The sequence below is a fragment of the Merops nubicus genome, unplaced genomic scaffold (genome assembly GCF_000691845.1).
Source record: "Merops nubicus isolate BGI_N331 unplaced genomic scaffold, ASM69184v1 scaffold15005, whole genome shotgun sequence".
NCBI lineage: Eukaryota > Metazoa > Chordata > Aves > Coraciiformes > Meropidae > Merops > Merops nubicus.
The window spans coordinates 10,001-30,843 of record NW_008611606.1 but is presented as its reverse complement, the minus strand read 5'-3'; the positions used below and the strand labels follow the sequence as shown (position 1 = coordinate 30,843).

Here is a 20,843-nt window from a genome sequence, read left to right as displayed (position 1 = left end):
TTTAAACCCCAAAGTACAGCCAATTTTTTTTTCTGTCATAAAATGCAGAGTCATATCTGTGTCTAGCTTTGTATAGCAAGATAGATAGACATATTACAGTGTGGCAGAGAACTCCCCTATCGATAACACTAATCTGCCTCAGTTTGGGTAAAAAATTACACATAGTGTTTACCACAAACACTAATCTGCCTCAGTTTGGATAAAAAATTACACATAGTGTTTACCACAAAGTAACTGCTTAATTAAAACAATATACTTTTGATTGTAATACAAAAATAAAACATCATGAAGATTCTGGAAAGACTTTGGTTTCAGAAACAGTTCCTTACGCCAGCTTAAATGTCGTATTTTAGCTGATTATAGATTTCCTACTTACTAAAACTTAAAGATACATTCACTGATTTTTTTTTTATTTTTTTATTTTTTTTCCCTAAATGTTGACTCCAGTGAACAGCTCTAGAAGATCTGGCATATTGATTTCTTGTTGTGAAGTGAGCTGTTCAAGCTCCATTTAAGATTTTCATCTCGCATGTAGCCCTGAGCACATCATAGCACCATAAATTAGTTAAATTGCACATTTATCACAAATGTTATTTTAAGATACTGCATAAATGTGATGGCTGGAAGATATACAGTATGCTGCAACAAGCCACTACTTGGGTGGGGTTAGACCAGGGTCACCTTTATACACCTGTGATTTAAAGCTCTTCCCACCCCACGACAATTTCATCTTTAAACTCTTTCCTGAGGCATTTTGTTTTCTCTCTCGCTTGATCTGCATATTTCTAAATAAAATATCAAATGCAAAGCAAAAGTCAGAATTCAGATGCCTATTTTAAAATCCAGCATCCATACTTTCACGTTTGTCTAATAGGAAAAAAATTATCTTAACACAGCTAGGTTGGTGATTTGGTTAGCACTAATAGTTACCATGCCAATATCCATATCAGTGTATGGATGAAAAGAACATTATTCTAGTTCATTGATTCTTTAAATTCTTTATAATGTGAAATCACATTGGTATGCCAGTCCTGGAGGTTCTGAAATGCAAGCTGAACTTTATTTTAATAAATTTGGGATACGTAGATGCTGACTAGCCATTCATTTGCAAAGTTTCAAGAGTATTTTAAAAATGTATTAAGAAGTAATTTTTGGTGCACGCTGATACGGTTTTCCCTGAGTTTTTCTGCTGCACATCTCCTCACTGCACATTCAGACCTAGATAAGTCAGGCCCAGGAACTGACTTTCACCAGATTAGCTCCAGTTACATCAGCAGTATTTGGCGTTTGCAGTCATCGACCCCTTGTCTGTATTTTAAGAATAAGGAACACTGCAAAAGACTCTCTAGTCTCTTGCTTTTACTCCCTCCCGTGTCCCAGATAACAGCACTGCGCACAGAGCTCTCAGCATTACTATTATAAGTCAATGGTGCATCTTAAAAATACATTGATTGACAATCTATGCAATAATCCGCCAGCCTCCTTATGTGTGAATTTCTGGTTTGCAACCAAACACTATATTTAAGCTGTTATAATTTTCAGAGGAGGAATTCTCTGCTGTAAAGGTAAAAAAGTTGGGCTGCGTTCAGACTGAGATCATCTATTTGCAAAAGATGTGGACAGCCACCCAGGAGGCTTCGTGAAGGACTTCAGCTGGCCAGGTTGCCTCTCCTAAATAAGTAGGGGGGCTCCTGGGATAGTATAGTCAACCCATAAAATGGCATGCAGCAATGTTATTGCTGGAATTTGAGCTGAGGCCATACGCACTGACACACAAATAACCTTAAGATCAGCTACAACTGTGAGCCAAAAGAGGAGGAAAAAACCCAGAGCCCTAAGCACTAATCCCATTCACTGGATCTGCTCAGCAGTACTCGCTACAGAGCGAGCAGCGCAGTCCAAAACGTTTTTGAAGATGTGATAGTGGCCTTTACAGTTAGAGAAAGAGATAAAAAAAGGGAGAGGAGAAGGAGGAGAAGGAGGAGAAGGAGAAGGAAGGAAAGGAAAGGAAAGGAAAGGAAAGGAAAGGAAAGGAAAGGAAAGGAAAGGAAAGGAAAGGAAAGGAAAGGAAAGGAAAGGAAAGGAAAGGAAAGGAAAGGAAAGGAAAGGAAAGGAAAGGAAAGGAAAGGAAAGGAAAGGAAAGGAAAGGAAAGGAAAGGAAAGGAAAGGAAAGGAAAGGAAAGGAAAGGAAAGGAAAGGAAAGGAAAGGAAAGGAAAGGAAAGGAAAGGAAAGGAAAGGAAAGGAAAGGAAAGGAAAGGAAAGGAAAGGAAAGGAAAGGAAAGGAAAGGAAAGGAAAGGAAAGGAAAGGAAAGGAAAGGAAAGGAAAGGAAAGGAAAGGAAAGGAAAGGAAAGGAAAGGAAAGGAAAGGAAAGGAAAGGAAAGGAAAGGAAAGGAAAGGAAAGGAAAGGAAAGGAAAGGAAAGGAAAGGAAAGGAAAGGAAAGGAAAGGAAAGGAAAGGAAAGGAAAGGAAAGGAAAGGAAAGGAAAGGAAAGGAAAGGAAAGGAAAGGAAAGGAAAGGAAAGGAAAGGAAAGGAAAGGAAAGGAAAGGAAAGGAAAGGAAAGGAAAGGAAAGGAAAGGAAAGGAAAGGAAAGGAAAGGAAAGGAAAGGAAAGGAAAGGGGATTTAAATAGTTGCTTACTGGAAGACAGTGGATGTTTTTAAAAAAGAAAGGCAACCACACACTTCACATTTGGATGCTAGTTATTACTTGAGACTTGACTCTTAAGTGCTGTAATGGTGGTTTTGGTTCCCATGTAACCATCTCCAGACTCTGAGTTCACCTGACTGGAAGAAGACATTATTTACACGCATAGTAACATAGGTGCTTCAGAGATGCAAATCGTTTTCAGTGGTTTTGATGGGGTGACCTGTCAACACCAGTAAAAGTCTGTCATTATCATATAAATGCTCCTGCTCGGTTTGTTTGGCACATGTTTACTCAGCTCCTCCCCTCTCCCTGTCTGCTGTGAATGCTGTACAAGAGCAGGGAGGGCCATCAGAGGACTCTCTTCAAAACCACCAAGTTTAAGCCATCAGTCTCATGCTCCTACTCCTGCCGTTTGAAAACGCTGGGTAGATGGAAAGGGATCCTCTAAGCTGTGCAACACCCACTGGTGCAACCTGCAGGCTCAATACGTCTGGGGGAACACGTGCAAGCAGCAGAATCTGCCCGAGCCTGAACAGACAGCACACCAAAACACCTATTTGCTTTGCCACACGTTGCTTATAAACCCTGTCCTCACAGCCAGCCTTACCTGATGTTTAAAAAGGAGTTATAATGCTCATTTATCTTCTCAGGGGGAAAAAAAATCTGTTAATGCAGCCTTTGAATAAGTGCTACCCTGCTCTTTAAATGCTAAAGTTCACTAAAACTCCAGTGATTTATGTGCAGCTTTTGACTGCCAGCACCTGGCAGATGAAGAAACCTACTCAAGCTTCAGTCATAAACAGATAGCATACAATTTAATTTTAATGTGCTCGTTAGTCGTAGCACATTTCAGACATAATTGTGAACGCAACACAAAATTATAGCAAAAAGACAATTTTAATGCTGCTGTAGAAAAAAAGGTTATATGAAGAGTCATATAATGGTGCTTCATTGTCAACAACAAAACAGGGCACAGAGTGCATTACAGTGTCTGTGCTGTTTACATGCCAATATTTTATACATAGATTCTCATATGGTGTCAGCTGTCAGTTACTTCTGCAAATTAACTGCCAAAAATGGAGACGAACAGAATCACTTAGTGTGCTGGTAACCACGGGTTACCTTTCATATGCCTAAAGATAAAGCTGCAGTATGGAATCTTGGGAGAATAATTAGGCAGAACAAAACAGAAAGTTACCAATTGAAATAAAAAGGCATTCTACAATAGGAAATAACAACCAAGAGCGCTTATAAATAAGTAAAAGAGGTTATATCACAGAATGCCTCATAACTTTTTAAGCAAAGTATTACAGTACAAACATTTTAAAGGCTTTATCAATGTTTAGGAAATACAGTACAAGTTTTTCAAATAGATTTAACCCTTTGAGCACTGAGTTATTTTGAATCTTCTCTTTTTGTTTATTTATTTTTTTTTTTTTTTACTAATAAATACCTTTAAAAGTAATGTTGTGCAAAACAGTCAGAATGCATGCCAGGAATGCAGTCCGTGGCTTCTGTTTCTTCAGATGGTTTAAAAGAAATAAGAAAAAAAAAAAAAAATCAAAACCAAAACAAACAAATGATAGCGACACTAATAAATATGCATAATTTAAACATGAACCTCTATTAATATAGATGTACTGTATAGCAAAACAAAACAAAACATACTTTGCTTTAAGAATAATGTTTATGAATACTTTATAAATGCTATCTGTGGTATCTTTCATCATATAATTTACAATGTTTGGATGGGAAAAGAAAAACCATTAGATCTAAAAAAAATGAAATATACACTATATATAGGTAGAGTTTATACCTGGGTCTTATCAGGTACAAAACCCACGGTTGCTAAAAAGGCTGAAAAAAAAAGAAAATGGCATTAACCACAATCACATTTTCCATAAGAGATTTTGAAATCTATACAATATATACATCTATGTTTCAATGTGAAAATTATATTTTTAAATTTCAAGGTGTGAGACACCTCTGCATAAATGGAGGTTCATATTAGGAATTGGAACTAAGATGGTAAGGGTTTAAAAAAACCCCACATCCATACAGTTTTACCAAATTAATGCAAAAGTGCTTCAAAGTACTCAGAGGGCTAAAGATTATAGGGTGAGAAATACCAGCACACTTAGGTCACATGAAAAAAGTGCACCAGAATTAGTTATAAATGCTTAATTAAACTGTCTGTTAATGCATGCAGCTTGATGCATCAGAGGGATGCACAGCAACTAAATCCAATTTACACAAAGTTCCAAACACTTACCACTGCATTTTAACCTTCATATTTTACCAGTAACAACAGCTGATTATGCACCTCTATTTAAACACTGTACAGTTATACAAAACAGTTCAGCCCAGAGTGACTCTGGAGTTAAAATAAGAACATGTGCCAAGAACTAAACAGTAGCTTTAAGGCGTCTTTGACAGTTTTCCTCAAAGCAAATTACAGTTATTTTAATCAAAAGCAAACGCTACTGCTTCTCTAACTCCGAAACATACAGAAGATGATCCTCTGGTGACTTCCCATGTGTTTTACTAAGGTGAAGCTTCACAGCATGCTTGCTTGCAAAAGTCCTGTTACAAAGTTTGCACTGGTAAGCAGTTCCGATATCTTCCTCTGGAGAGGACGTCACCAGCTTTTCAGACGGTGACTTTGCTTGTGCTATCTGATTGTTAATCTGTTCACTGGACAGTTTGGACAAGTCTCTTAACCTGAAACCCAGATGCGATTCAAGATGACTGATATAGGTTGAAGGAGTTCTGATCTGTGAAGCACAGTCGTTACAAAAGAACACCGGGTGCCCGGTGTCCAAATTTTTAAGGAACTTAGTTCCCCCCGTCCTTCGGAGCTGGTATTTCACATTGGCTAGCCAGTGGCTAATGGTGGTCATGGAAAGTCCCGTGAACCTGGAAATGTGCATTCTTTCTTGAGGGCTCAAGTCTGACATGATGTATTTCCCCTCTGAAGTCTGCCGTAAACTAGCTGCAAACTGGGCCTGCAGTATGAGCAAGTGCTGAGGGTTCCAGTTAGACTGACGGCCCTTCCTTTTCTGAGCTGGTGTACTCTCTTCTGGTTCCTCTATTGTGGTACCATCAATGTCAGATTTCTCAGATATGCTGGAAGGTGTGGAAGATTTTGATGTGTGACTTTCTGTCAGGTTCTTCAGCATATCAGATATATCTGACAAGGCATTCTCGCGTAGCGGCGAGTTTGACATGAATGACACGACTGCAGATGTCTTTGCCGTTGTCACTGTAGATGAAGAAGATGCAGAAGATGTCGATGTGGATGACAAAAGCGCTGAACCCAAAGAGCAGCTTTTGTCACTCTTGCCTTTCGTCAAATCTATGGGTTGGTCATTGTTGACATGATAAAAATAACGGTCTAAGTGGTCTGGTTTTTTGGACTGTAGAGGTGGGGTGGCCACCGCGGCCTTTTCTGCCAAACTGTTGCTCATTTTAAAAAGCATGCTCATTGGATCCAAAGCGGGCAAAGAAGGCTTTGCTGCCTTCCCAAGGTGAATATTCATGACAGACTGCAGTGCACTTAATGGATTTACAAATGGCTGTTCGGGAGGGTGATCAGTAATGATGGCTGTGCTGCTACTTAAAGAACTTACAACAGACTTAACGGGCTCTTTCCCATTTTCCACAGGCTCTACAGTCGGGCTGTCCTTGCAACCATCTCTCTGAGGGACCGGGCTGTTCTGCTGGCTTTTAAAGCCACCATCGTTGGAGGACTCCACCTTTAGGGGTTCGCTGACTTCACTACTGCACGGCGAAGGCGTCGCACGCTTCACTGGAGAAAGCTTTCCTTCAGGCTCCTTCAGCTTTTCCTCCACTTTAGCCACCTTCTCGGTGACCTTCTTCACCAATTCTTCCATGGCGTGAAAGTTTGTTTTTGGCACGGGGGAGGTCTGACTGCTTGGTGGAGACACCAAGGGCTGGTTCTTAGTTGGTGAGACTAGTTCATTGTTTCCAAACATAGGTTTTAGTGGTGTGCTCTTCCCAGATGAACCCAATGACAGCTTCATCATATTAGGCAGCTGATAGGCAGCATGAATACTGGGGTAGCCACCCCAGCTTGGAGTGCCGTTCTGGGCTTTGTTTATCGCTGACGTAACTGTGTTTTCCAAAGACTTCAATATATCTAATCCCCCCTTAGGGCTTTCTTCTAGGTCATTTTCAGTCAAGTAATGGTATTTTGAGGAGATATCATACTTCTCCTCATCTTCGCTTGACTTCTCTTTATCTTTCACCTTCTCATCAGCAATGCCTCTTTCTTTATCTACTTCTTTTTTTATTTCAACATTTAATTTAGGAGAAACACTAGAAGGTGTATTGGAAGGAGACGTAAAGGTGGTGGCAGCTAGTGGCACAGACTGGACTTTCTCATCGACTAAAGACGTTATTGTTGGTGTCGCTGGGGCTTCTATAATTGGCTTCCCTTTTTTCATGGCAGAGTTAGTGACTTTAATAAAATGTCCCGTCACCATCATGTGAGCTGTGAGTTCCTGCAGGGTGTCATGTGAACTCCCACACTCCATGCACTTCAGAATTTGAGATTTCCTCGCCTCAAAGTGCCAGGCATAGCTGGCACCGTTCTGGTGACCGTAGCGATTATTTGGTGTAATGTAAGGATTAGAATTCTTCTGAAGCGCGTCGTTGGTATCCGAGATTGTTGCTTTTGGTGTCCCACCTGTGGAGTCTGGAGAACTTGGAAGTTCAAGCTCCAGTGGTGCTTTCTTTCTAGTAGCTGGGATGATTTTTGCTGCTACGGGTGTAACAGGTTCCTTCAGAGGCACTTTTTGGTAGTGTTTTGTTTTGATCATATGAACACTCAAATCCTGAAGAGATTCAAATGAATGACCACAGTACATACACTTTAATACTTTCTGGGCATCTTCTTTCCCTTCCATCTCAAGCAAAGAACGCTTACGAGGTTTGGACCACCTTTTGGGGTTATTGTTATCAGTTTCGTGGTTGTCATCTCGATAATGTCCCGTTTCATTCATGTGCACTGTTAATTCTACTAAAGTATCATAGGCAGCACTGCAGTCTTTACAGCGGAATTTACTGGCTCCAGTAAATATGGAGCCATAAAGCTTACTGCTTTGTCTGTACAACTGAACTGTGCTAAAAAGACTCGGTTCAGGAAGAATTCTGCTCTGAGAAACTTGCTGCAGCGTTTTAGCCATAGCAGTCTGGTGCCAGTCGAAGCTGCCACTTCCACAACTGCTACTGCTGCTGCTGCTACTGCTGCTGCTACCGTTGTTTTTCTCCGAAATCGGCTGGTGAAGGTTCAAATTGAGATTGGACCAGTAAGAATTAGACAGGAAGTTGTTATAGACAGCTTTCATTTGTTCTAAACTATCAGAAACAGTAGAGTCTTCCAGTGGTATCGAAACCTCCTTGCTCTCTTCCTCATTTTTGATAGAGCTGCTCTCGAAGTCTGCCATGCGGTCACTCGTCTCACTGATATGTGACTCACTGTCCATCTCATGGCTAGAAAATTCAGCTGCTGGAGAGTTTTGGTAGCTTTGGCAGTTCTTACTGAAGTCTTTCTCTGGACATGCATATTTTGCTGAAGGCTCCCCATCAACCGCATTTTCTTCAGGTTCCACATCTTCTTCCACCAGTGCTGCTGCTTTTAGTTCATCTGAAACATAGGCTATTATGAAGAGAAAAAAATATAAGTTAGTTGCTGCTAATCATACTTTTGCTTAAGTGTTTTAGCCAAAGAAGTGTACTTATTTGTAAAATTAAACAGTTAAAATTTAGCGTTTCTTCAGAGCAAGAAAAAAAACCTGCTCTTCAAACATAATTTGCCACCTTATTCTTCTCAAGGGGCAACAGCTTGAAATTAAAACTAAATTTGAAATTAATGAAGCACATTCTGGAGGTGGCATTCATTTCTAAAGTAATAAATTACTTGTATCAACCTCAGAGACAGCAGTTCCTGTCTGTCAATTAATATGTCTTATGCTTCTCCTACCCCTAATGCATTTCTTAACAGACAGATTCACAATTTAAATTAAGCAAGTATTTTTTGCTCATTATGGTTTTGTGACTCAATCTTTAACAAATATAGAGTATAACAAACACCAAAAGTTTCTACAAAGGGAAAAAAAATCAGTTACAATAATAATTTCTTTTTTTTAAGTTAGCATGATTAGTAGTACCACATTTTAGAGGAGGAACCAGTAAAAGCAGGTGATGCAACCTTTTGAAACAACTCACTAAGATCAGTTTGAGGATATTCATAATGGGTGTAGCAAATGACCCGTTCACATTTAAACATACCTTTCTCAACAAGAAAGCCCATGTAGAATTATGTCAGGAGCTAGTTCAAGAAAATTGGTATGCTGTACTCATTCTTCCTGTATAAATATATACAAGACCTTCCAGTGGACCTTACAAATGTCAAAGTGTTTGCTCTTTAGACTACTTTGTCAATATTTACTCAGCATAAGCTACATGGACACTCAACAGGGATCCTGTCTTTCTGCTTCCCCCCAGCCAACCTCAAGTAATGCAGCTGGTGATGTAAGTCTAAGATACTCTTCCTGAACAGGGTAGCTGGGAAATGACAGGAAACACTTTTTTTTTTCTCCTCCCATGGTGCTTCTGTGTGCATGTTCTACAAATACTGTCTACCCAAGTTTTACTTTTAGGCAACAAAACTGAGGAAATATTAAGAGAGGGATCATTAACTGATCAAAATTATCTACTTCTAGGTAATGCATTAATTTATAGCTAAGCAAGAAAGCTAAAATAGAATATGACTGTTCTTCAAGTGAAATTTAAAATTTGCTTGGAGTCTCTCACAAATACAATTATAAACTTTGGAAAAAATGGATTTCTAGTAGAGTCTATGGCTCAAGACATTTGACTTTTGACCTTCCCTGCAACACATCCAGGATGTGTGGGTATCTGTATCTTAAAGACATTGAATAATCTATAGCTTGTTTATTCAGTCAATAGTGCAGAGAAGATAATAGTTTATACCCCAAAAAGACTTTAACTGACAGAGTGAAAAATGTAGAATAGTACAGTAGATAGCACACATACAGTATGGAGCTTTGCAAACTTATTTCAGGAAAAAATGCTTAAATGCTATCAGAAAACCACAAGAGAAGAAACAACTGTTAAAGTAACAATGAAATCAGACTTTTAGTTTCACTTGGAGTGTTTCTTCATTCAGTTAGGTAACACAAAATATTCACAACTGTTCTTTCACATGGATGCATGATAGCGAATCTCCCTCCAAGCATGGAAAGTCATAATCTGATCTTCAGAAGCTAAACCTTTGAAAGCACAAACATATCACGAAAGAGCAACACATAATAGTGATATTTTGGCTCAGATAATTTCAATGCAGAAAATTCATGCACCAAGGGCCCTATTTTTAACGTTTGGGAGAACGCAGTTTGAAAGAATTATGTTAAAAACTTTACTATAAGATGTTTCAAGGATGCTGATACAAAGATCACTCTTTAACAAGAACTGTACGTACTCTAATGAAATGGAGCTGTGCTGTTTTGCTTTATTTTATGCTTTTTCAAAAGCATATTTTGAAAAATATTATTTTATGTATATTACAGGCGTGTTGGCAATTTGCAGTAGGAATCTGCACCTTTTCTGCAAGCACTTGCAATGGAGCCACTACAAAGAATCTGACAAGGTGGGTTTCACTCAATACTTTCCCTCCCCTCTGGATGGTACAGATTGGTTTTCATCTTGATTATTTGTGCCATCGTGTTCCACCGAAAACTTTAGCAAAGAAGACCAAAGCAGTTCAAGTTACTCTCTAAAGCTGAAAAATTTTAAGTAACTACAGATAATGTGTAAACAACTGGCTATCAAGTACCTCTCTCTCAACCACACCATATCCTAGTGATACAAATAAGGAAGGATGGAAGGAAAGAATGACAGCATGAAACCCATGGTTTGGAAGTTTACTTCCCTTACTGCTGAAATCTTATGAATTTTGTTTGAACCAAAACACCTGTATTGTCACATTCACAGTTTTTTTAGAGAGTGACTTTTACACTAGGGAAAACCTCCAGCATGAGGCTCATTTAAATGTAAATCTATTTACCTTTCATGCTTTCTTTGCCCTTTTCACCAACTCTCAAACATATTTGCGTGTTAACCAGGACCTGCCTCCTCTATAGCTGTTCTCCTTCCTAAGCTCCTGTTACAGAGCCAACTTGTAACATAAGTTTTTGATCCAAAAATGTGGGAAAGGAGGCACAAACAACAGTATGGAATTTAACCCGGCAATCTGCAATTTTGAACAACTCCCTCTTTGCCCTGCACAAAGTAGAGGAGGGGGAAACAAAACATTACCCACAACTTCTTCAACCAAAGATTTATGCAAAGGATGCTCAAGGAATTATCTTCGCCCAAGACTTAAACCACCATCCCAAACTGGAGTTTACACCAGTGATCAGTTGGTCACCCAATCACTTGCCTTCAGGGCAATATAAGGTGACTCAACAAGTCCTGGACCAGCCTGTGATAGCAGACTCAGGACCTACTCAAAGGTGCCAATCACTACAGGTCAATTTGCAGTGGCTGACACGTTTCCTCCTCAGAAAACCCAACCGAATTGTTGCCAGCATGTGGGATAAAAGAGGAGAGAGAGTTAAGGCCACACTTCAGTCCCATGCTAGCAGGGAGTACAGGATCCAGTGCAGGTACTTGTGGGAAGGAGCCCATCTCCAGCCCTCTGATCCCTGCCTGCCCCACCAGATCTTGCTCAGGGGAGAGAGATGCTCTCTATTCTGAGTACAGATGAAGGGAATAGAAAGAAGGACAAGAAGGCCCGTAGGAGAGAAATTTCTTTGTTGGTTAAGTACCTACAGAAAAAGCAAAGAGACTATGAAAGCAGAGAATAAAACAGGAGGTAATGATAAAAATTTTATTTCACTGATTCACTGCCTGGTGGAGAAACTGTCTTTCAGAATCCCTGTCTCCAGCCCATCTTTACTCAGCCATTTCCTTCTTATTAAACGTTCATAATTTTTTGAAATATCAGGACATCATTAAGACTGTTTTTCAGTGCCTCAACAGCAAACTCTGAGGGAAAAAAAACAACTTCAAAGGCAATTGTAGTGGCAAAAGAAGTTAATAAGAATGGCAAACGAAAGAAATTAGATGGCTCTGGTGTTTTTGAAAGAAGAAAAAAATTGCAGTTCTCAAAAAAGTTTTTCGTTTACATCTCAAGGTGCACCATAATCCACAGGAAACTGCCTGCAGGTTGAGCAGTGGTGTCACTGTGACATAGTGTTTGACAAAAAATGGGAAGCAGTTCCCTGGTGTGACCCTCAGTTTCTAGAGAAGATGAGGATATCATAGGGATTCAGAAATTTATTGCCAGTGCAGCCACAGAGAGGTCGAGAACAGACAGTTCCCTCATTATTATTTGTTATAATTATTAACTAAACTGCCAGGTAATAATGAAATTAACACATTTGATATCAATACGTAACAGTAAGCTGCAGGATAATGCAATTCATTTCCACACAAGAGGGAATTACCTTCACAGCTGAGCTATGGATCATTTCTTTGCCAGTGGAAATAAATTGTGGCCCACCACTGCCCAAAACGATCTACATATTGTATATATACTAATAAACTCTTACACCTGGCTCTACACAGACACCACAGATCTACTAGACAAGAGCAGAGAAATATCACCAGTCCACTAGGTTTTTACAGGTCAAGAAGGTCCCTGTGTTGCTAACATGGCTCTTACCCAACTGATGTCCTGGGCAAAAAGCAGCAATCTTCTGAGATGCCCACCAGCACAACATCTCCTGCCTCAATCTCCAACTACTAGAGGTCCTCCTCTTCAGTGGAAAGAGGAAAAACACTGAATGGCTTTCATCTCCTCCATGGCAACACCCACCCAGTAACGTGGTCAGATACACACCTCTCTGAGTTTGTTTGGAAATAAAAAAAAGGTAGCAATAAAGGTGTATTTTTACTGTTCTCCAAAAATCAATTAATTGCACAATTCTTCCCTTATTTCCTGAAAACACAACTGAGATCATGTATTTTGGCTTGGATCTATCCAAATACTTCATTCCAATACTTTTGAAATACCTTGGTTTAATTATGGGGTTTTTTGCCAAGACTTTTTCTTTTAATTAGCTTACTGGGGTATATTTAAACTAGCATATAAGGTCTTTGCTTGAAAAAGGACCAAAACATTCAAATACCCTTCTCATAAAATAAAACTTAACTTCAGTTCCTTGGAAATATTTTGGCTTTAACTGAATAGCTTTTTAGTAAAAAAATTACAACCGGCTTTAATACTTATTTAAATTATTGTGTAACACTAAGGGTCATTTCCCAAACCATCTGATTTTGAGTGTATCTTGAAAAAAAACTTCACAACCCTTAGAAAAACCTGATCCCACATACATTTCACATTTGAAAAAAAGATAACAGCAGACAGGGACTGGGAGCAGGCATGCTCCCAGTGCTTACAGGATGAATATCCTATTCCCAGTCAAAAGGAAAAAGGATTTGAGCGGCTCCTCAAGGGGAGCACTGAGAAGGACCCAACCAGTGAAGCCTTCTCCAGCCCCATCCTGTTCCTCAAGCCAAACCACAGTGCTGTGAAAGGGCTGCTCCAGCCACAGCCTGTGCTTCTGGCAGTTTAGAGCCTTTTACTAAGTATCATTCCCTTTCTTTTTTAATAACCACAATATTTTTTTTAAGATTTAAGTAATTGACGAAAAGACCTTGAAGTGTCCCCAGTTTCAGTGGGACATTCAGAGTTAAGAAGGGGCTCAGCCTCAACATGAGTCCAGAGAAAGCCAACAGAGAAAAAGCAACATGAAGATGATTTCACTGTGCCAATGAACTTTACTCCTAAATTAATGAACAGAGGCAAGAGAAAACCAGCTCGGTGGATGGAGTCAATCACAGACCTAACGCAAATGAAGGCATATGAAAAAGTTATATCAGTCTGTTAGAAAACTCCCACTCTACAGGCCTTCCACTTACAGGAAGAAAGGCAAACATTTCACCCACAACATGGGCTATTTCTATACTGAGACTGACTGATAATTCACATGTAACTGAAGCTGTATTTGAGACTTCAGTGCTTGGCAGAGATGTTAGCATATTCCTCATTAGGAGATAGAAATGGGAGGTAGGAGTGGCTGCCCTGTTTACAAGAGTGGCAAATGACAACACTGTCTCTAAACGGGCATGGCAATACTGATTACCCAGCACCTTGACAGGGACATTTTTCCTGTTAGAAAGGTCAAAGGTTCTGTTTCATAGAGGCACGACTGTCTATTATGGGAGAGAAATGTTATTTCCAAGTGGAGAGGTCAGCACTTCACTCGCACATTGGCTGAAATTGCTGGTACCTCGCACCCAAGTACTATCCTGCTGCAAGACGGATTATTCTGCCCACTGGCAAGGTCAAAAATATTAATTTTGAACATGGTAATTTGATGTGATGTGCACGATTAATGCTTGTTTAGCTGGAATTTCTGTATGTTGATAAATCTGCAGCCTTTTCATGCCAGCAATGGCGTAGTATTAAGTTATTGGGAATCGGTGTGGATGGATGTGACACAGCATGCCAATCGAATGGGTGGCTAACATTAGGCACTAGAAATTTTAAAGTGTACTTGTGTTTATTCCTTCATGAAAATACTGCAGCTGTCTGCCGCAGAGAGCTCAGAAATAGGCCAGAGGAAGCCAGCCAGCTGCTGTGATCCAGCTGATCCTGGACTGATATTACATTTGGAGCAACTTCAGAGAGCTCAAATCAACTGTAGTGTTGAGAATTACATGGACAAGAATACACAGCAAAGACACAATAGCAAGAAATGAGTTTATCTGTCATTAAAGTGCAGGCCATCTGTGTTTGCACAGAAAGGCAATTCTACAGAAGGCACCTTTTCCTCACACCACAGTACTCCAAACTCCCCTTGGTTCTGTGTAGTTTATAGGAGGGTACAGGATTCAGGTCTCCTGTTCACTTTATGGTGCCATATGAAAAGTGTCAATACAGGCCACGTACAAATGAAGAGAAAAAAAAACATTTTAAAATTGCTACTAATTCTGATCAAGGAGGCATTAGATCTTCTGAAACTAAATACTGTTTAGATGTTTGTTAAATGAGATATTCCTATGTACAGCTCACATTTATGGTTTATCTCCTTCATTAAACATACACTTCAAAAAAACAGAATCCCACAATATTAAATGAAACAACTTAGAAACAACTTAGCACAATTTGTAAGCATTCCAATTTGGACATTGGAATTAGATGATCTTTAAGGTCAAGTGTTTTATTCTTCACAGCAGCCCTGAGGACGATATATTATTATCCACAGTTTATAACTGCAAACCTGGAAATCCAAAGAAGTTAAAAATGTCTTGCTTAGTGCCAGGTAAAAGTAAAGTAAAAGTAAAGGAACCTGTAATTCCTGTAGGTCAATATATATAATTCAGCTATTTACAAAAGCTGTGAGAAGATGGCTTAAGTTTGTGTGTCTGTTCCTATACTTCTTCACAACGTGTTTATGTGAGCAAAATACATGTGTGTAACAAAGCAATTGCCAGCTTTTTGCTTAAACAATCATTAAGGATAAAATAGCCAGTGAAATACTCATGGAGACCTGTACAGTACTCAACCCAGAGTCTGTGGTTGCAAATCTTCTCTGAGCTAAGTTGCTGGGATCCAACAAATCACAGAATCACAGAATGTCAGGGGTTTGAAGGGACCTCCAGAGATCATCGAGTCCAACCCCGCTGCCAGAGCAGGACCATCTAGTCTAGGGCAGGTCACACAGGAACGCATCCAGATGGGTCTGAAAAGTCTCCAAGGTAGGAGACTCCACAACCTCCCTGGGGAGCCTGTTCAGTGCTCTGGAACCCTTGCAGTAAAGAAGTTCTTCCTCATGCTGAGGTGGAACTGCCTGTGCTCCATTTTGTGTCCATTGCCCTGTGTCCCATCTCAGGGCATAAGTGAGAAGAGGTTGCCCCTTCCTTCCTGACACCCAGCCCTCATATATTTATACACATTAATTGGATCCCCCCTAAGTCTTATCCAGACTAAAAAGGTCTCTCTCCTCATAAGGCAGGTGTTCCAGTCCCCCAGTCACCCTCGTAGCCCTGCACTGGACTCTCTCCAGTAGATCTCTGTCCCTCTGGAAATGGGGAGCCCAGAACTGGACACAACACTCCAGGTGAGGTCTCACCAGGGCAGAGCAGAGGGGGAGCAGGACCTCCCTTGTTCTGCTGGACACACTTTTCTTAATGCACCCCAGGATCCCAATCGCCTTCCTGGCCACAAGGGCACACTGCTGTCCCATGGACAACTTGTTGTCCACCAGGACTCCAAGGTCCCTCTCCACAGAGCTGCTCTCTAGCAGATCACCTCCTAACCTCTACTGATGCATTTTACTACTCCTCCCCAGGTGCAGGACTCTGCACTTATTCTTGCTGAACTTCATTAGGTTCCTCTTGCTAATAAATGCTAATCTACAGACTTCCAGCAAGCTTCTTTTCACAGTGGGTGGAAATGAGAAGGGTTTTTGAAGTAGGGAGAAGTATTGTCACAGCTTTCTTCCAAAGAGATGTCCTGCACAAAGCAGGACTTCACGTAAGAGATAAACACCTGTTCTACCAGTACCACACTGGAGGTGGAACACAATGGACCACGTTACCTCCCTTCTCCAAAGGTGTGCTCTGTCTTCATTTCTGCCTGGGGCCTAAACTCCCTGAATTCAACCTGCTGGACAGAGTTTTGCTAAAATCTGTGCAAATTACCCACCTAGGAAACACAACCACCTCTGTCTAATGTGGAGAACAGCACGATCCCATCAGACTGCAGTGTACTCTTTTGAGGGCAGGGTTGTGTGAGGATTGAGCTGAGATTGGCCACAGAGAGTTCAACTGCCTTCTTCTACAAGAAGTTTTTGACAAGAAAAGATCTGAAGATTAAAAAACTTATGAGACCCAAGGTCCAAGTTATTTCCCTGTGTAATGAGAAAAAGAAAAGTGCACAGATTCTTAAGGAGACTTTCTCATGTAAAACTTGCCTTCAGATGTCATTAGTATACAGTCAGAAGTGAACAACATGCTTATGAGAAACACAGTTCAGAGACTATGTCTGCTCAGGAAAATCAGATTTTTGAGTTTTCACCTAAATTTGCACTCACACATTCACAATACAACTGCCTCCCACAAGTATCACCATTGTAGAGCAGCTGGGGAACAGTTTGTGTCCCACTGAGTGTGCCAGTTTTGTGTGTGCCACAGTTGATTACCAGAAGTAATGCAGAATCAAGTGGAAGGACTGAGAAACACTGTGGACTCCCATGAGGACAAAAGGACCTTCCTTGTTAGGGTATTCTGAGGAACACCATACCTTCTCCCTTTGCTCTGTGAGGGAGGCAGGGATTTTAACAGCCCCTCTGTGCATAAGACTGGAAATTCTGGCTGATCTGCTGAAAAAGGAGGTAAAAAAAACCCAACTTCTTAGCCTTCCCTGTCACCACATAAACAACCTTGCACAAGCATCATCAGGACTAGATCAAGTAGGCAAATCAGTAACAGGGACTCTGAGCAGCCAGTGAGAATTCTCAACTGCTGCTCAGCCTGAGTCAGGTCAGGGTCTTGGTGCTCCTGTGCCACCAACATTCAGGTATTACCTTCCTCTTCCTCCTCTCCACATTCCTGGGGAAGGGATGCCCTTCCTGCAGGTACACCAAAATGACAAATTAACATCATTTTTAAGGAGCATAAAGTTCTTCACTATCCACTGGAAGGGTCGGCTAACCAGCCATGGAGGGGAAATATCACCAGGGATTCAAGAGCCAGGCACAAACTGTTGGAAGTGAATAGGTCACAAAGAGCCTCATATTTGAAAACATTCATGTAAACTTAAGAAATACAGTTAGCATGTGCACGAGTAATGAAAAAAAAAACCCACACCTACATTTGCAGTATAAATTATTCATCACTAATAAATGTGGTCCACTCCAAGTAAGGCAAAACTGGGTTTCCCTTGGTTTCCAACACAGTTGTTTGGTATGAAGTACTACAGACTTGAGTTTCCACTCCATGCAAGCACATACCACAGTGGGAAACAAATGTTCATAAGCAGAGAAAACAGCTTTATGTTATGCTTTCACCCTAATTTTGATTTGGGAGGTAAATGGGTTTTGGACTCTGTAGTAACCTACCATTTCCTCAAATAGACAAAAATATTTATCAGAACCCTCAAAGAATTAAAATATTTACTTGGAGTGTTTTTGGTTTTGTTTTTAATAAAAGCCACTATCCTGGTAAGATGAAGCCAAATTCTCTGTATGAATTGGTACTAAAACACAAAGTGACACAATCTCTGCTTGATATCAGCATTTGGGTGGCATCTTTTAATCACTGAAAAGCACACAGGGCATTCAGCAAACTAATACAAGATTCACAGCCAACTCCAGGATAAGCAGGCATGAGCATAAAAGTTCTCAATATGGCTCTAATAGCTCTTAATTATTATAATCCTTCACTGAGCAAACAGATGTTGTACGGGAACTTTAGTTTCTTCAGATGCAGTAATCAAACCATTCTGCTTCTGCCCTGCCTCTTTTCAGCAAATGCTTTGAATAGTGGAGTGCAAACAGCAAATGTAGTGACAAAATGACCATTTAATTGTCACAGGAATCTGTTTCTGAACAAAACTGATGCTGTCATTTCTCTTTATTCATATTTCTCAGCCTTCCTATTACGGTTTAACAGTTTTGTAGACTAAGAGAAAAAAAAAAAATCTTACACCTTCCTTTCTGTAATCTTCCCACATCTTTGGTTGCTCCCAATCTGCCCACATCTCCCAAGTTTTACAGTAACCAGAACACTGGCTTTGTATTTCTGTTTAACTATACTAATATTAACACACATCTCTGGAGCTGTAGCCTTCATTCTGAAGTTTTTTAAAAACCATGTTTTCACCTAAAAAGATTCAATATATTACAGCGAGTCATTCTACTTGGAGATTTATTTGTAAATGATCATGACTAGTTAAGACATTCAAAATGTACCAAATGACCTTCAACCTGATCCTTCATTTTTCTGGCAATCTTGAAATTCCCACTGAAGTCCTTTATACAGTAGTTTCAATAGCTATTTTGGTTGCAGTGCCTCCTTACAATAAACCCTATACAACCGTATGAATGGTATAGTCAAAATATAAATTATTTCAATCACAATTTCAGCTATTGTGAACTTGTACTTCTAATGAAGTTTCTACATGAGAAAAAAAAGGAGTTCACTGTGGGCCAACAAAGCTTTGTGTCCTTTCACAGTTTTTACTCAGCCCTCATTTAAGAAAAACAACTATTGACTGCAAAGTGAATCTTAGGACTACGAGAAAGCGGAGATCTAAGGATTACCTCTGTGAGATGGTCCCAACTTGTTTTGTAAGTATAGCCAAAAGAAGCACTGAATATTCATTTCACTCATTTGCTAACTCTACTAATACACGCTTTTGTAAATGAGTCTCTAACACTAGCTATTGAACTGAAGGGTATTTGAATAGGTGGGTTTTGCCATAATACCACACCAAGATAATGTGCTGGAAACAAATGGTTCACTGATTCCTGAATAGAAAATTTGCTGGAAATCCCTGAGAACTAGAAGATGAGGGGGAGGGGATTAAAACGTCGTTTCAGAGCCACCAACCAAACTCTTGTCATTTTTAAAAGATGTTCCTGTGGTACAATATGAATAGTTTATAGCCACAATTGTGAACATTCAATGTCATATAAGAAAAGACACTTGTCAAGAGCCTTTCCCTTACAAGCACCCTCATCATGACCTGTGTTAATGAAGTTAATTGAATTTAAGATCAATAATGGTTAATTATTGCAATTTGACATTCTGAGATAAATGGCTTTAAGACAGAGAAATGTGTGTGTGTGTGAATTCTCTCCAAAGAAGGTGAACACATTACAGCCTAAGAGGGATCACACAGTCCTTCCATTGATCCTGGTACAATCTGATCGACCTAATCCTCTGATGAATGTGGGCTTTTCACAGCTACAAGTAAATGTTCTACAAGACTACTCTAACCCTTGTCACTGACCAAATCTATATGAGCTGTACACTAGAAATCTATTGAGATAGATTAAAGAACTGCTGTAGAAACAAGAGATGCTTCAATAAAGATGACGGTTTATTATATTGACTATTAACATTACATGCAGGATGCAATTATGACTGCTTATGGATCATAAGAGTTTAATTTTGGTCAGTTAGATGTAAATGATCATAACTGAACAATAGTATTAAGTTTTAAAAATATCAGATGAAAAAAAAAATCTAACAACTGTGTTGCATTTGAAGACTGAGTGTTCAACAAGAAAGTGATTTTGAAATCATCCCTGAAACATGCAAAAAGATGCTCCCAGACAGGCATTTATTTCTTAAAGTCACTCATCAACCTACTTCATTTAGGGTTTTTTTTTAAGTTTACTTTCAGAACAGTTCCCCAACAGGAAGACATTTTTTCAAACGTGTTAGTAATGATATTCTTACATGCATACTGAACAAGTTAAATGACCACTTACAAGATTTATAATGACAAAGTAAATGTCAAGGAAAAAGTATTACTGATTGCAGAGCACTGACAATAAAAAGCCGCTGAAGAGTTCTGTCAAAATGTAAGATTATGCAAAACCACTATTGAGAACACTGCTAATCATCTGCTCTTGTCAATTACTTGAAGGGTATCTGACAGCATATTTACATTAAACACATTTCAGTAGCAAAATCCTTAATGCTCTATCGGAATATTTTCATTATCATTAGAAAACCTTTAAAAAGTCCTTTTGCAGCAAAGCATTATAGCAGCAATGACGGGGTATCTATCTCTGTATCAGGTAGGGGTATCTATTTCATGCAATTATAGCTATGTAACATTTGAAATAATATAACCAAAGACTAAATATACATATAAGATGGCAATCACCACGTTCCCAGCGCAGGTATTTTCGAGGAACAGCTTTCTAGGAACCTCAAACTAAGCCCAAATGGATGATCTGTCTTTGTCTGGCCATTCTCTTAGCCTTTTACTCCTCGTGTGACTGTATTTTATTATGGCAAAAGACATTATCAAGCAGACATTTTTTTTTTCTAAATCTTTGATTG

General features: G+C 39.6%; 1 protein-coding gene across 1 annotated transcript; it reads right to left on the bottom strand.

Annotated features, from left to right (window-relative positions):
- Positions 1 to 3,536: 3,536 nt before the first annotated feature.
- Positions 3,537 to 8,320, bottom strand: TSHZ3 (teashirt zinc finger homeobox 3). Its single transcript, XM_008941266.1, has one exon. It carries the CDS (start codon positions 8,153 to 8,155, stop codon positions 5,129 to 5,131), a length of 3,027 nt encoding a protein of 1,008 aa, XP_008939514.1. The 5' UTR covers positions 8,156 to 8,320; the 3' UTR covers positions 3,537 to 5,128.
- Positions 8,321 to 20,843: the final 12,523 nt, after the last annotated feature.

Coding starts and splice junctions, on each gene's coding strand:
- TSHZ3 (XM_008941266.1), bottom strand. CDS start 8,155: ATGGACAGTGAGTCACATATCAGTGAGACGAGTGACCGCATGGCAGAC.